Source organism: Artibeus jamaicensis, unplaced genomic scaffold (assembly GCF_021234435.1).
Source record: "Artibeus jamaicensis isolate MK-2021 breed Jamaican fruit bat unplaced genomic scaffold, CSHL_Jam_final contig_388, whole genome shotgun sequence".
In the NCBI taxonomy this organism is placed as follows: Eukaryota; Metazoa; Chordata; class Mammalia; order Chiroptera; family Phyllostomidae; genus Artibeus; species Artibeus jamaicensis.
Genome location: NW_026521813.1, coordinates 294899 through 310047, shown reverse-complemented (window position 1 = coordinate 310047; position 15149 = coordinate 294899). Strand labels below are relative to the sequence as shown.

Below are 15149 nucleotides of genomic sequence, written 5' to 3'. Positions count from 1 at the left end.
CTTTTTTTCTCTTCCACACGAAAGAGCCTAAATTAAAATAAAGGATTATATAAACTTTCATTAATTTTTGGAGAGATTCATTATTTTTCCAGTCAAAGACAAAGATTTTCTCTGCTGGAATCCTATTTCTCTCCTCTCATACGCTCTTACTATTCAGGTTAAAAGTATTGTTCAACCACCGGCAGGCCCGCGGTGACACGCATGCATGGCTCAGGCCCTCAGTGTAGACAGCCCGCTCTGCTGGACGAGCGCACCCTGGCGGACGAACACGCACAGGACTGTGGGAGGGATCTGCGAAATGATGGGCATGGACTCCTCCGTGCCCGCACAAATAGATAGCACGTGGCCCCTCGGATTTATTTCATTTCCATCCTATAAATCCTCAGCCCTTCTAAACTTAGGTATTTCTACACAAATCTTCTCATGGTGAAAAAAAAGGTAACATTTATTTTTACAACAATGACCAGCTACACACAAAGTGTTAGGGCAAGATTTTTTGATGGTCATGCTTAAGATTCCTATACATTCCAAAAATATGCATAATCTTTTTCTAAGTTCTGGAATTTCACCTGTAACTAAGGTGAATGTGAGTAATCAAGGTATACATAGTAATCTTTAAGAAGGTAGATCAAACCAGATACATTCTGCAAGGAGCAATTAACCCTGCCCTGGTAACTACATGTGTGCTAAATACATGATAAGTCTCTGATGTTTCAACAGATGTGATGATAACCATATCCTCAGGTATGGGCAAGGGAGGCTGGTAGGAGAGTAGTTATTCAGCCCACAGATAATATCTACAAACCCCATGACTATAAGACTTAGGACATTTAATAAGAGAGTTGGAAAGAACCAGAATAAAAAGGCAAAATCCTACCATTAGGCATGTAAGGACCATAACAAAAGGCTCTAATTTTTGCTTAGATGCTCTGTGCCACCGTGTATGTCTCCGACAGGTTCAGACACATTGGCTGATTCATCCCTATTTAAGAAGCCACTCAAGGCTTTGAAAAGTGATGCAGACCCTCTGCCCATGATTCCCACCCCTGGCTGCGCATCAGAATCCTGAGAATCTTTGAGAAATAAATTTCCTTGAATGTCTTCCACCACCCCATCTCCCCACTCCCCTCCATATTCGACCCTTCTCCCCCAGATTCTGATTCTGTAGGTTTGGGGTAGGACTTAGGAATCTGTTTGGGCTGATGTTTGTGTTTGTCTGTGTTTGTCTGCTGTTTGTGGTTGTCTGTCTTTACCGGCTTTACTTAGGCTTTTGTTAAACACTCACTACAAAAGTTCTATGAATACTAAAATTTAAATTTGCTAAATATGTCTCACACTATTCAAATTTTGCAAGCTAACGTCAAATAAAAACCATCCTGCGGAGCCTCGACTTGAGCCATCACGGCATTAGTGGGTAGAGGTGAGGCTGAGGACACCAAACCACACTGCCGGGCTGGAAGTCTGGCTCTGCTGGGCGTCCTCCAGCTCTCGTTAAACTAACTCCAGGTAACCTTTCTGCGGCTGGCTTTCACTCAAATTAACCTCTGTGCCTAGCTTTTCTCACCCAGAAAGTGGGGGCTAAAAACACTTCCTATCTCATAGAGTATTAGAGAGGATTGAATAGATGCATAAAACACTCAGAACAGAGTGGCCCATAGTGAGTATTTAGAAGTGTTATTATTTTTATTTAAGGTTTTATTCAAGAGCTAAAGAAATCAGTTGAAATTATGTTTTACTGGAATGTTTAATTACATGTTTGCCTTTCAACTCTTCCACATCTCTTTAAAAGCACAAATTGTGCTTGGAAAAAACGTCTCTAGTCTTCATTACTCAAGGTCCTCTCAGGACAGTTGATTGCCAGGAAGGCACCCTCTTTATGAACAAGTATCGCCTGTCATCCTTTAACATCATCCATCGGTTCTGCGACTTTAAGTAAACGATGTATACAAACCAAATTCACCATAGGCTGATTGATGTAAGTGAGAGTGAAGTTCCTGTGGCATCTCATCAATGTCATAAGGACATGACACTGAGTAAAATGATGTTATCTGAGGACCTGCTTGCTATACTGGGAGCTACTTTATAATACTCATCTCGATAAATCAGACAAATAATTCTACTCGGAAGTTTTCCTTTGAAAACAGAACTATTAGACTTTTCAACTACCACAGGAAAAAAATTATTATACTTGTGTTGTCACAATTATTTTACCAAAAAAAAATAGGTTTTAGTCCATCGTGCACTAGACTGTGTTGGTGGTTGTACCTGCCTGATTACCCAACATGCTAAGTAGCTGAAGAACAAACATTATCCTCAGTACCTTGCCAATTTAGATGGGAACTATAAATCACTACATTTGGTCTGTATTACATACTAAGTGCCTCTTTTTGGCAGAAAGGATGCTGATTAACCCAGAAGATCGATTATAATTCCTATCAATTGTTGCTTTCACACCCCATTTTTATAATATTAGCATTGGAAGATTATATTAGCTCTACTACAAATCATTCTTTAGGTTTGCCACAAAGGCATTTTTAAAATCTTTTCAATTTCACCAAATTATGTAGTTTCTATTTCTCTCTAGTGTAGGTTTTAATATCCTCTCACACGCAGAGGTAGATAAAAACCTGTCCAAGCTGCTCCACAAATCACTGACAGGGGTAACACTCCAGGGCCTGTGTGGGTAGGGAGAGAGCTTATCAACACACCGTATGGGGCCCTCTGTGCTTGAAGCTGGTATGATGGGGTGGGGACCTCTAGGGAAATGAGACAGGCTTCTGCACCCTAGGAGTGTACAATCTTTGGAAAACTGGAAATAGATCAGCATCGCACTCATCCCAGTGAGAGTCATGAAAGCAGAGCAAAGCCAACCCACTCAGCAAAAGCCCTTGCAAGTTCCGAGGCCTGGAAGCGAAAGTGGACCAGGAACCACTCCGCAGTAGGACCAAATCAGAGGCCCCGCCCACTTGCCCACTCAGGAGTCCCCCAGATGGTCCAAGTGGCAACAGTATGTGCTCACAGGGAATCACTGGGGATGCCCACATATCTTCAATATTTTTTGCTGTGGTATTGGCAAAAGTTGGTGGTACAATGATGGAGAAAGGTGAATGCCACTTAATCTCAAATACATGCTCCCATTAGCTCTGGTCCACTAGTAGAACACATTAGAAATAAGTTTTTGATCCTTCTACTCAACTTTTCAATTTGAAATTTTCAAGGAAACTGATCAGATTTGTGAGGACTGGTTGAAAATGTGTCAATGTATCTATGAAATTGAGTTTAATGATGAAAATGAAAGAACAAAACTATCTTTTAGTAAGGAGATCTGGTGTAGAAACTCTGCTCCAGAACTATAATATTTATAATCTCTCATGACAATTTCCTGAAAAATGTATAGTAGTTGAGAAGCCAGTTATTACCAACATAGGCAGCACAGCAAGATTTATTACACCTCCAATTCAGTTCTCTTCAAATAGCACTTACTGAGCACTACTTTATGGCAGACCCTGAGTGGAGAGCTGTAAGAAATAATAGGTGGGTCACGTGTGTCCCTGCCTCCCTGGAGTTTCCACAGCCCGAGGCGAAAAGGGGGCCAGGGGCTCAGAATAAGAAGGGATCACTGCTCTCCGAGGAATAGGGCATAATCAGAGATAATTTCACCGCTGAATTAACATTTCAATTACATCTAAAAAGGCAATGGGAAGTTGAGTCAGAGAAATGAAGAGGAAAGCCTTCTAAATGCAGAGTATAACAGAAGAAAACAGGCCGACTGAGGAAGTGCAAGAGAGTATTTGGGAATTAGCGCAGAGTCCAGCTTGACTTGAACACAGTCTCTGAGCAAGGCAGATGCAGGAGGAAAAACTCAGCCATAAGCAGGCAGTGTAGGACATTGCACTTTCTGTCACTGTCAACAGAGATCCATCACAGATTTTTAAATGAAGAAGGGAAGCAATGATAGACACTGTGCTTCCAGAAGACAGCACAGCTGTGTGGGCAGACTTGGAGCGCTACCCTTTCCCAGGCCTTTGGAATTGTGCCTGACATGTTTGTTTGCTCCATGACTGCAGAGGCCCTACTGGAATTCTACAGTGGGGATCATAGATGCAAGACACCCTGCAATGGACAAGAGTCCTGGAGAACAAAGAACTGCCTCAGCCATAATACCAAGGAGATGTTGGTAGATGAAGGAAAGACTGGAGCTGAGAAGGCAAAGCAGGAGACGACACAGTAATCCCAGCAGCAGTGAACGATCTGAGCCAGGGTGGTAAAGGTGGGCTTAGAAAAGAAGAGTCAAATGTGAGAGACTCTAGGAAAGGAGGCAATACAAACAAAAGGTCCTTCCTACTGGAGGTTGGAAATGCAAAGTTAGAGGCCCAGAGCTTTGGGCCTCGCTGACAGGAACAACTTGGACTCTTCCAGAAACACGAAAATCAAAACCTTCACCAGGCTCCAAACCTTGCCCAGCCACAATTTCCTCTGATCCACCTCTTCTCACATGAAAATATTACACACATACACACATGCACGCATACACCACATCACCTCCTTCTGCAGCTCTGCCTCTAGTTTGCTGCTTTATACATCCCATGGTGCTGTACCGGGGATGGGTCGAGCCCTCTGTCCCTGTGCCATTTCTTTGTGTTCAGCGTGTGTGTGGTCCTGGCATATAGCAGGTGCTCACCTATACAGTTCTCCGCTCTATTAACTGAATACTGGACATAACAGTCAACGTTCCCAAAGTTCCAGTGTCCCTATAGCAGTCACAGAGCAGGTCCATCGCTTTAGAAGTGTGACCTAGCTATAACTTCATTGTTTTGACATTCTATATAGTCTAAAGAAATTATTTTCATTAGATATTCACAGGTTCCAAGCAAGAGAGAAGGAGAGGATAAGTGAGGAGCATTATGAGCAGCAGGAGCTAGTTTCTTCGGCTGCAGAGGAACCTCTGGAAACCCCCTGGCAGATGTCAGTTCACAGGCAGCTGTGAGAAGTGAAAACACTCTCATGTCACTCGGTGCCTGGACCATTTCACTTTCCTGAAGCACGAAATTCCTAAGTCAACGTGCTCAAGAAAGGCTTTAGCAGAAGGGGCAACAGTGGGAAATGTTGCTGCTTGCTCAGTTGTAATTGTTCTTCTTGTCCAGCAGACTTTCAAAAAAAAAGAACTTAGAAGGCCAGAGAACATTTTTTCAAGTTAAGTTTAAGTGCATATTGTTTAAGTTCCTAAGCAGTTTCTTTGTGAGGGTTAAACCAGCTCATGAGAAAATGTACATTTAATATATTTGCTGCAAAGTAGATACTTAGAAACTCTCACTAAAAGACGTCTGGCAGTGTCTCAAGGATTAAACATAAAGTTACCAATGACCCAGCAATTCTACTCCGAGTTATATACTCAAGAGAAATGAAAATAAATGTCCAAACAAAAACTTGTAGAAAAATGTTCACAGCAGCATTGTTCATAATGGCCAAAAAGTGGAAACAACCCAAATGTCCACCAATGGATGAATGGATGAGTAAAATACAGTATGCCCATATTATTGAATAGTATTCAACAATAAAAATAAGTACTGGTACATGATAGATGAGCTTAAAAACATTACGATAAATGAGAGGAGCCAATTACTTAAAAATGCATATATTGTATAGTTCCATTTATGCAGAAATTTCACTGGAGTTTCCATTTCAATGGAATTATATTTCATTTATTCCAATTTCCAGAATAGGTATATCTGCAGAGATGGAAACTAGATTAGCAGTTGCCTGGGGCTGAGGGGGGCAGGTGGAAAGTTGAATGACCACAAATGAGTACAGAGTTTCCTTTTTAGGTGATGAAAATGTCTTAAGATGTACTGTCACAATGGCTGCACAATTCTGTAAATATACTAAAAATCAATTATGCGAGTGAATTATATAGTATTTGAATGATCTCTCAATAAAATTGTTTTTTTTATTACACTAAAATATTTCCTTCAACATTGGATGAGAGCAGAAAGGCTCATCATGCTTTTTTAAAATAGCTCATTTTTGTTCCCACTTTCTGAAAAACAAGCACATTGTGTCAACATAGCTTCTCCATTTCATTGTCTACCGAGACTAGTACCTTCTCCAACACCAGAAGGCCGTCATGGATGAATAAATGAACAGAGAAACGCCCAGCAAAGCCCTGAGAAGGCACTTTGGGGAGGTCCTAAGGCAAGGGATACTCACGGGAAGTCCCCGGGGCCCTCGGGGCCCCACCTCTCCTGGCGGTCCCTGTTGACCCTGTTATGGGGAAAGTAGGTAGAGAAAAAGTTAACATTCCCTAGTCCTTTGCTTAGTGATTACAAGAAGTTATACTATGTGGAAAGAATTTATGGCGTCTTACCGGTTTGCCTGAGTTCCCCAATTGGCCAGGTTTCCCTGGGGCACCGGTGGTACCCTAAAGGTCAAATGCAACATGATTCAGACGAGAAGTAAGCATAATCGTCAATCTGTCTTACCCGGTCTGGGTATTTCTTAGCATTAATTTCTCGACTTCACATTGAGAATTGGGAGAATGTACAATCTCTTTCTTGGTGGCTACATCACAGTTCTTTAAATTCAGGATGTTTTATTATTCCCAAAAGTATAGGAAAGGTGTCAAAAATGAAGATCAGGTGTCAAAAATAAGTAAATAAAAGGTCTTTATCCTTAGAAGAATATGAGAAGATTTTTTTCTTTACTATATTAATTATATGTCTTTCCTTTACCATTTTCACCTCCAATATACTTCTCTGAGCCCTTTACCTGATGTTGACACTATTAAAATTACAAACAATTATGTCAACATGAGGAAATAAGAGGGTGTGCTGTGGAGAACACCCTCCGGCCAAGCTCCAGGGAAAGCACAGGTGTGGGGATGCCAACTCCAGTACCCATCTCTCCCCATCCACTTGTTAAGGCGCATCCCTGCTCAGCAAGTTGCAGGCCACTATGAATGGAGGACTGTAGCTATGTAATCTAATAGCATCCAATTTCTACATTATTCATATTTTATCTACTTGAATTTTTTCTTTCACCTCTTGTTTTTAATTGCTAGAATATAAGCACTAGTTGATCAGTATGTGAACAAGATGCCTAATATCTTTTTAGTTCAAGTTAAACCATCTTAACAATATTCACTGGTATAATTTCTATGGCTGAAGAATATCTTCCTTATTTTATGGGGTTAAAAGCAATAAAACTGTCTCTGTTTTATCCTGGCAAAAGATGACGCTTTCAAGGAAGAAATCTAATCAGCAACGCTGTCAAAATACTCTTTCTGTGGCTGGGAAAGAGATTAGTATTTGAAGACTTAAAGCCTTTTTGATTTCTCCTTAGGATCAAATAGAAAATAAAAGGCAGGTTGCAAATATTAAAAATGATAAAGTAAAAATGATAAATATTAATAAAATAATAAAGAAATTAATAAAAGTATCCATGTAAAAGTCTTTCTTTTTTACCTTTTCACCGGCAATACCCTTTGCTCCAGGAATTCCAGGCACACCCTAAAAGAATGCACACGGGACACAGGTTTAATTACCGTATGTGAGAACCTGTGAGGTGCCAGCCCCCTGCCCAGGGGCTGAGGGCATCGCAACCTCCAAGACTTAGTGTAAGGGATCCTGCCTCTCCAACTCGGAACCGTCAGTTACGTAACTCCACACAGTTTAGAAGGCATGACTTGACTCTATCTGGCTTGTTAACTCTGAACACCAGGACAGCAAGGCCTACCTCTAAACTAGTTACTTTTCCAGCATGAACTTCCAAATTACAGTCCAGGGCCACTTTCAGGTCAGTGGGCACTCTTGCCAGCATGATTTCATGGTCAGAATAATAACAAAGGGCCTACTGAAGAACTTAAGCTTAAGTTCAAAAAAGAATGGCAGGAGAATACTGGGTCTAACTAAGATTTGGCACTATTGGGGGTTCTAATATTCTCCAACTGATTATTTTTGAAGTGTCAGATAATAAACAGGAGGCCAGTCCTCAATATCACCAAGCATTCCTTATTAACTTGAAACATTTGCTTCCAAAGAACCAAAAATACATGCAGTATAATCCACATGAACTTCCAGCCACACTAATGCAGGTACACACCAATTTGAGTCATTCAAAATAGCACATAATCAAAAAATGATATCTTATGTCTCACATTATCCCTGAGCATATTCTCAACCCTCTTACCATTCAATCTTGGTAATAGGAACTTTAGAACTGGTTAAAAGTAGGAGAAAGTATATGGCCCTGGCCCACTGCTCAGGTTAGAAAAAAATACAAGGAAGACTGAGTGTACTAAAGAGAGAGAGGGATGCAAAATATAAAATTAAAGTTTAGTATGTTATCAGAAAAATAATTAGCTACTCAGAGAAAAAGGACAAAAATGTAAATGTAAAAAATATAAACTAGCCCTGGCTGGTGTAGCTCAGTGGATTGAGCGCGGGCCTGCGAACCACACGATTGCGGTTCAATTCCCAGTCAGGGCACATGCCTGGGTTGCAGGCCAGTTCCCAGCAGGGGACGCACAAAAGGCAACCATACATTGATGTTTCTCTCCCTCTCTCCTTCTCCCCTTCCCCTCTAAAGATAAATAAATAAAATCTTTAAAATATATATATATAAACTAAAGCATCGTTTCTTCTCCAGAACTTTCAAATTACTTAATATGTTTCTCCTCAAAATTCATATCTATGTATATAAATCAACATATGTACACAAACCAAAAAACATTTAAAGAATTAACTACTCACAGGTAACCCCTGCAATCCTGCATCACCAGGAGGCCCAGGCTTCCCAGGGTCCCCCTGAAAAAAAAATTTTTATCACATCTTTGATTTTGTATGAACTGTTGTATTTCCTTTTTAAAAAAAAGAAAGGACACAGAATATCCAAGTAAAAGAATTGTCCCTACAGCTGACCTTATGTGCACTTTTATAATGTGACCTAGTTAAGGGCGGGGCAGGGGGGATGGAATAGGATTCAGGACTTAAATTCAAACAAACTAAACAATTTCCTTCTTTTATTGATGGGACAATTTTATTGAGTTCCTGAAACCAAGCAAACAAGCATACTATTCTAATAAGCATTCTGCATTGACACTTAATTAAAAGAGTAAAAGGAGGAAAGAAGCCAAAACCAGCTAGTAAATCTCACATTAATGCAGTAATGAAAACACTATGCTCGGTTGGCCAGGGCAGAGATGGCTCTATTCGCTCCTGGGCTAAATCACACAGCACCTTTGTTCCAGGCATTCCAGGAATCCCTTCACGGCCGTCCACACCTGGCAAGCCCTAAAGGCACACAAAGAAACACACTGTCTCTTAGAAACAGTCACATTCTTCTTCCCTTCATTATTTTCTAAAGTTTTCTTACGAGTTAATATAATAATCGTTTTGAAAAATGTGCTTGACGACTGCAGCTCAAGACATACCGTGTCTCCTTTGGTCCCAGGGAGGCCGGGAATTCCTCTGGAACCTTGAGGCCCCTGCAGAGCAGAAGGAGAGCAACAGACAGGACATGCTCAATTGCCATAATATTTAGGACATGTCAAAGAGGTGTGATCAGTGGGTGACACTGAAAAGCCTGACACCCAGAGTGACAAATGCCAATTTGAACTCACTCTGTCTCCCTTGGGACCTGCTTCTCCTGGAGGCCCTCGCTGTCCTTGATCACCCTGTGTGAAAACGAGATGTTGTTACTACAAGCAAAAGTTACTTGTGGATCGGCTTTTGAAATTATAAAATACCATCCACGTTACCTTACTATTGCTTTTTTCCCAATAGTCCTATTCTATCATGGATGCATAACTCAAGGAATCTTTCTATAAAAATTATGTCTTAAAGGATGATTTTCTATAGGGATCATGTCTTTTCCTTTCATTTTAAATGTATATGCATCTGTGCTCTCTGGATGTACAACAAAATTAAGGTCCATATTGCAAGTAACCTTGACATTTGTAACTATGTGTACATATCATCTACCCCCATTCACTATCATGATGGGTTGAGGTTTGGATTAGTTGCCAACTTTTTCCTCTTATTTAATTCCCCAGTTAATAATAATGGCTTCTGTTCAAATTATCAAGTTAATGACTGGATCCGTTCCTATTGCTGAGATTGGCATTATATGTTCTGCCTTATCTATTCAATTTCATCTCTCAACAGAAACTTTCCCCTGCAGACAGCCGCAGCCTCTGTGAGAGCAGCCCCATCCACCAATGGCACTTCCTCTCACACATACTCTTCTGCGATCCAGGCCAACCTTCCTCTAAAGGTCCTCTTGCTGGGATCACCTCCACCACATGCTCCAGGGCTTGACCCTATAATGTGTGGTTTACTTCCATTCTGTCTTTCCCACTGAACCACAGGACCTTGGAAATTCTATTTTACTTATACCTCTTCTAATTTCTGTGTGGTATAGGTTATTATTAATGAATGGCTTTTTAAATTTGCCCTGAGGAAAGGTGTGAGGCAGCCTACAATGATACATGTATCGATAACAGTGGAAATGTGGAATAATGAGGTCAGAAATTATAGAGCTACTCAAGGACTCAACATGAGATAGCTACTGTAATTCTAAGCATCTTTACAACCAAAACAAAAAAAAACAGCAAACACAAAAACTTAACAATTTGAATTCACCTATGAGAAAAACATAACCTATCTCAACCCAAGAAAGAGATGCTCATCTTAATTTAACAAATATAAAAACTACTGCCCATTTTTCCACTTTAATTATTTGCATGTAAAAGACACCTACACATATACATATATACAATAAAAAAAATCTATCATTGATCATTGCTAAAGAAAATAAAGAAGTCATCACTGGGTCTTGTAAAATAAAAACTACTTACAGGTGCCCCAGGAATACCTCGAGGCCCAGGTTCTCCATCAAAGCCCCGAGCACCCTGCAAAGAACAAGACGTAGAACTGAAAATGAGATCAGTTGTGTGTTAAAAGGCACAACAGTCTTTTTAAAGAACTTCAATAACCCAATGAAAAGGAGGTTTTATGAGTATGATGTATTCTCTATTCATCAGTGAACCCAAGAGGTAGTTAATATGGCGCCTGAAATATGAAAACTCTGGTTTACATCTTCTTATCCCACAAAAGTGCTTACACCAAAACTTTGATGGTACTCTGGTTATTTTTAAAAACAATTTTTTATCCTCACCTGAGAACATTTTTTCCTTGCTATTCCAGAGAGAGGAAGGTAGAGAGAAATAGGGAGAGACAGAGAGAGACAAAGAGGGAGAGAGAGAAACATCAGTGGGGTGCCTTCTTGTACCACCCAGACTGGGGATAGAACCCATATACGGTTTGCGCCCTGGCTCACAATGGACCCCACAGCCTTTCTGTCCAAGGCACAATGCTCCAACCAGCTGAGCCACATCAGCCAGGGCAGGCACTCTGGGTATTTTAAGTTAACACGACATCCATTCTTCATTGTTGTTGTGAACTGAGAACACTGGGACCTGTTTAGAGAACTTGGCAAATCTACTGGAGGAGGTTTTGTAGTCACCCTCCAGGATGCTCAGGATTCCTGTGTGAATTCATTAATGATGAAGACTGAGGAGCCACCCAAAAAAGAGTTGCCATGAACTCTGCTGTGGCTGGAGCTGTGGGAGAGACTTCTAGGATTCTGGATTTCCACCAAAACAGAATCAGATTTAGAATCAGAAGACCAGCCATGTGATTTGGAAGAATGAAATGTAACAGGGGTTTGAGCACCCCCTCTCCCATCCTGGACAGAGATGTGAGGTTCAGTTTGCATAAGGTAATTGATCTAATCTCTACAACAGATTCACCCCACCAAGTGATGAGTGGCTTAAAAACTATGAGGATTTATAAATCTGTTATCTTGAATCATCTCTGACTTGGTGATATATTATACATATAATCTCTTCATTTCCATTACAAAAAGCAAAATGTAATTTTAAAAACAAAAATACAGTGTTTTTTAGTGTTCTCTACGTATACTGCATAACAAAATGCAATCCCCTCCTTTAAATCTTTTTTTTCTTCTGCTAAGTGAATGAGAAGCAGGAAAGCAATTGATGAACAGGTCATCTCCTAATGAACAGGGTTGAGAGGAGTAGATGATAAAATAAATGGAAAAATAGCTAAAAGAGTATTGAATAGATGTCAGGCCAAGAAGACCAGGTGGACAGCATCTGTAGTAAGAATTAAAAATTAGAAAACCTTTGATAGAAGGTTCAGACATAGGTGGAATCAAAGACAGAATGCCACAGAGAAAGCACCACAAAGCCTTGAAATTCTTTGATCCCTAAAAACTAGAACAGAGCAGAAGGCATTCTACATTCACCAGGGAAGAGGAGGTTTGGAAGACCTGAAAAAGACCTTGAATTCATTGTTCATCCTGTGTTGTGAGAGCAACGCCCAGCCTTTGCATTATAGAAATAGCTTTGATGCACTATCTCTCTCACTGCTGTTCAGCAAGAGCTCAAACCCAAACTGCTGTTACTAGGTAACCATTCCATGGGTCTAAGTTCACAAGAAGAGCTTTTTTTTAATTTAATTGGAAGTGATTTGACAGAAATCAGAGGAAATGAGAAATTTTGAAAAATACCAAGTAGAAAAATACCTCAAATAAAAAGCCTATCAAGAGCAGTAATTGGTTTCACATAAGTAAGGAATCACATATATTAGGAATGATTTGAATCCAGAAGGAAAAAAAAAGCAAAGGCCTGGGTCTCAGAAACTTTGAAATGAATGGGATTTATTATTTAATAGCAGAAAAGATACTCACAAAATGTCACTTAAGGTAACATAAATATAGAAATATGAAATACATTTTTTAAAGTACAGTGTTTTTAGAAAAGAGGAAATGGAAGAGCAAAGCAGGCAGAATGAGAATACCTAGCTGAGACAGAGAAAGAGGCTGAAAAAGGGAAATTAAAGAAATTATTCACAAAACCATTCTTTCAATACACATAAATATGCATCTCTTTAAGATAATATTTAATTTATCAAGTACCTACAATGTGGAAATCATCCTTTTTAGTTGATAATGAAAGGCTGTATGCTTCTGTGTGGAATGGTACAAACTAGCTGTGACCACAGATATGCTACAAAAAGAGTCGGAGGTGGTAGTGGGCAAAAACGCTTGTTTTTCCTACTGGAAACTACAAATTGGGCTTCCAACATACTTTCTAAGCAATGGTAACCCTTTTCTTCCGTCTGGTAAAGAAGCTAGACACACATCAACACACTTGCATGCTCACATGCAGAGCAAGGAAAACACTTCATGAACGGTCAGGCTTCCATTGTCTTTGCTTATGATATTCACTCAGCCAGACATTCCCCGGCCTCTACCCTCTGCCAACAGCAGCACCCCATCCTTCCAGGCCTGACATCCTTCCAATGCCAACTCTTTCCTGAGTCCTCTCAGCTCCCCTATCAAGGTTAGCTACTCTGTGGTCACTTTCTCATACCACTGGCCCTCAAATGGATTTCTCTCCTGTTTGCATTGTAATTAGACACGTGTCTTCTCCTGATAAATAACAAACTTGCAGAACTTCGTATTCCTCTGAATCTCCCCCAGCATCTCACCAAATAGCTAGCTATGGAAATGTTAGGAGAATCTGACCTCTGAAACCAGGCAAGAACAGGTCGATGAGCTCCAGCCATAAGGGTATGCTCCCTGTTAAGGGCAGAGCTCCGCAGTCAGCTTGGCCGGACAGCCACTGTGGCCCCAGTGCCCGGGCGGGTACCCTGCCTTCTCTCACCTTTCCCTTTCCTTCTTTCCCTGCCTTTGCCTTGCTCTCCAGGTACTGCATCCGTGCTATCAGCGTTAACTATTAATAATGATAAAGAAATAAAATAACAGCCTCCGGCAGAATTAACACCTGCTTGAGTATGGTTGGTAGGGTAATAGTATGGGTGTAAAAATTTATAGTTTTAATTTGAACATTTCATCTAAAATGTCTTAGGGTGTGCTTGAGTGTGATATTGTTATGTTACAGAATTACATGCTTAGGATTTTGTAATAAAAAGGGTTATTTGTGTCAGACACTGTATAACAGCCCTGTTTATTACTATATACCTATTTTTTTGTATATGACAAGTGTTGTGCATACTACTCATTTCTGTCAGCTGTGTTTATAACAGAAATGTGAGGCACGAACCAAACATCTACAAAGCACCAAATAGAAATAAAAAGTGCTGTCGCTGAAGATAAGAAGATATATTTAAATGGCCCAAAATTTAAACGTTTATACACTTTGATATTATATCATCGTCATCATCTTACTTTTTCTCCCTTGTCTCCAGTTATGCCAGTGATACCTCTCAATCCTTGAGTTCCCTGGAAATGTGCAAGAGGAAACGAAGTTATTGTAGTTGCAGCACACAGTCGTCTATCGCATCGCAAAAACTGATCCGGAAGAGGGACGTTATCAGAACGTAAGGTAACATTAACCAATAGTGACATTGTATAGATGACCTTCTCTAGTTTAGAAAGAAAAATCCAAGGAGAGTTCTTCTGATGGCAAATCCTTTTTTTAAATTCTGGAGACTTACACAAACCTGGAATTGGAACAATTACTGATGACAAAAAGAAATAAATATCACTAGCAGAAGAGAATTATGGTAATGCACATAATTTAGCTCTTAACTCAGAATTCGCTGCCATTCCTACCTCCTTCCTGGTTTGTAAATTGGTTACACATAGCATGGCTGTGACCTTAGGCCTTAAAATAATTTTTCCTCCCCAGTGGATGCCATTAAATGCAATTAGGTTCTGAGAATAACCCACAAATGCTTATGACCTATAAATGGAGCTGAAGTCTCCATTAACCACATCGTGGTCACTATTCATTATACCATTTGCATGACATCACTGTGCGTGTCATGACCATTATTAGCAATTTCTATGATAAATGCATTCTGAACTCCAGTTTGGTCCAATCCCATCTCACCCAAACTCAGGCACAGGAGTGAGTGATCCTGAAAATGAGGGTGTGGGGTGGCATTTCCAGTGCCCCTTTCAATACTGAAATGTTACCAGCCTTGATTTCTGACTCCACAGCAGCAGGGCTCCAAAAATCTGTCAAGCGCCCATGAGCTCCCTTGGGAGCAGCAGTGGGTGGACGCTCCATTAGAAAAGCAGGGTAGTCACTTCTGAACAAC

At 40.4% G+C, this 15149-nt stretch overlaps 1 protein-coding gene across 1 annotated transcript in view; it reads right to left on the bottom strand.

The window, feature by feature from the left end:
* The window catches only part of COL9A1 (collagen type IX alpha 1 chain), an 86345-nt gene that overhangs the window by 28497 nt on the left and 42699 nt on the right, over positions 1-15149 (bottom strand). The window contains exons 19-27 of the mRNA XM_053665006.1: positions 14272-14325; positions 10853-10906; positions 9617-9670; positions 9428-9481; positions 9234-9287; positions 8748-8801; positions 7461-7505; positions 6365-6418; positions 6208-6261 (exon numbers count right to left, since the gene is read on the bottom strand). Coding sequence (XP_053520981.1) covers positions 6208-6261; positions 6365-6418; positions 7461-7505; positions 8748-8801; positions 9234-9287; positions 9428-9481; positions 9617-9670; positions 10853-10906; positions 14272-14325 — 477 coding nt within the window. The remainder of the gene's footprint in view (positions 1-6207; positions 6262-6364; positions 6419-7460; positions 7506-8747; positions 8802-9233; positions 9288-9427; positions 9482-9616; positions 9671-10852; positions 10907-14271; positions 14326-15149) is intronic.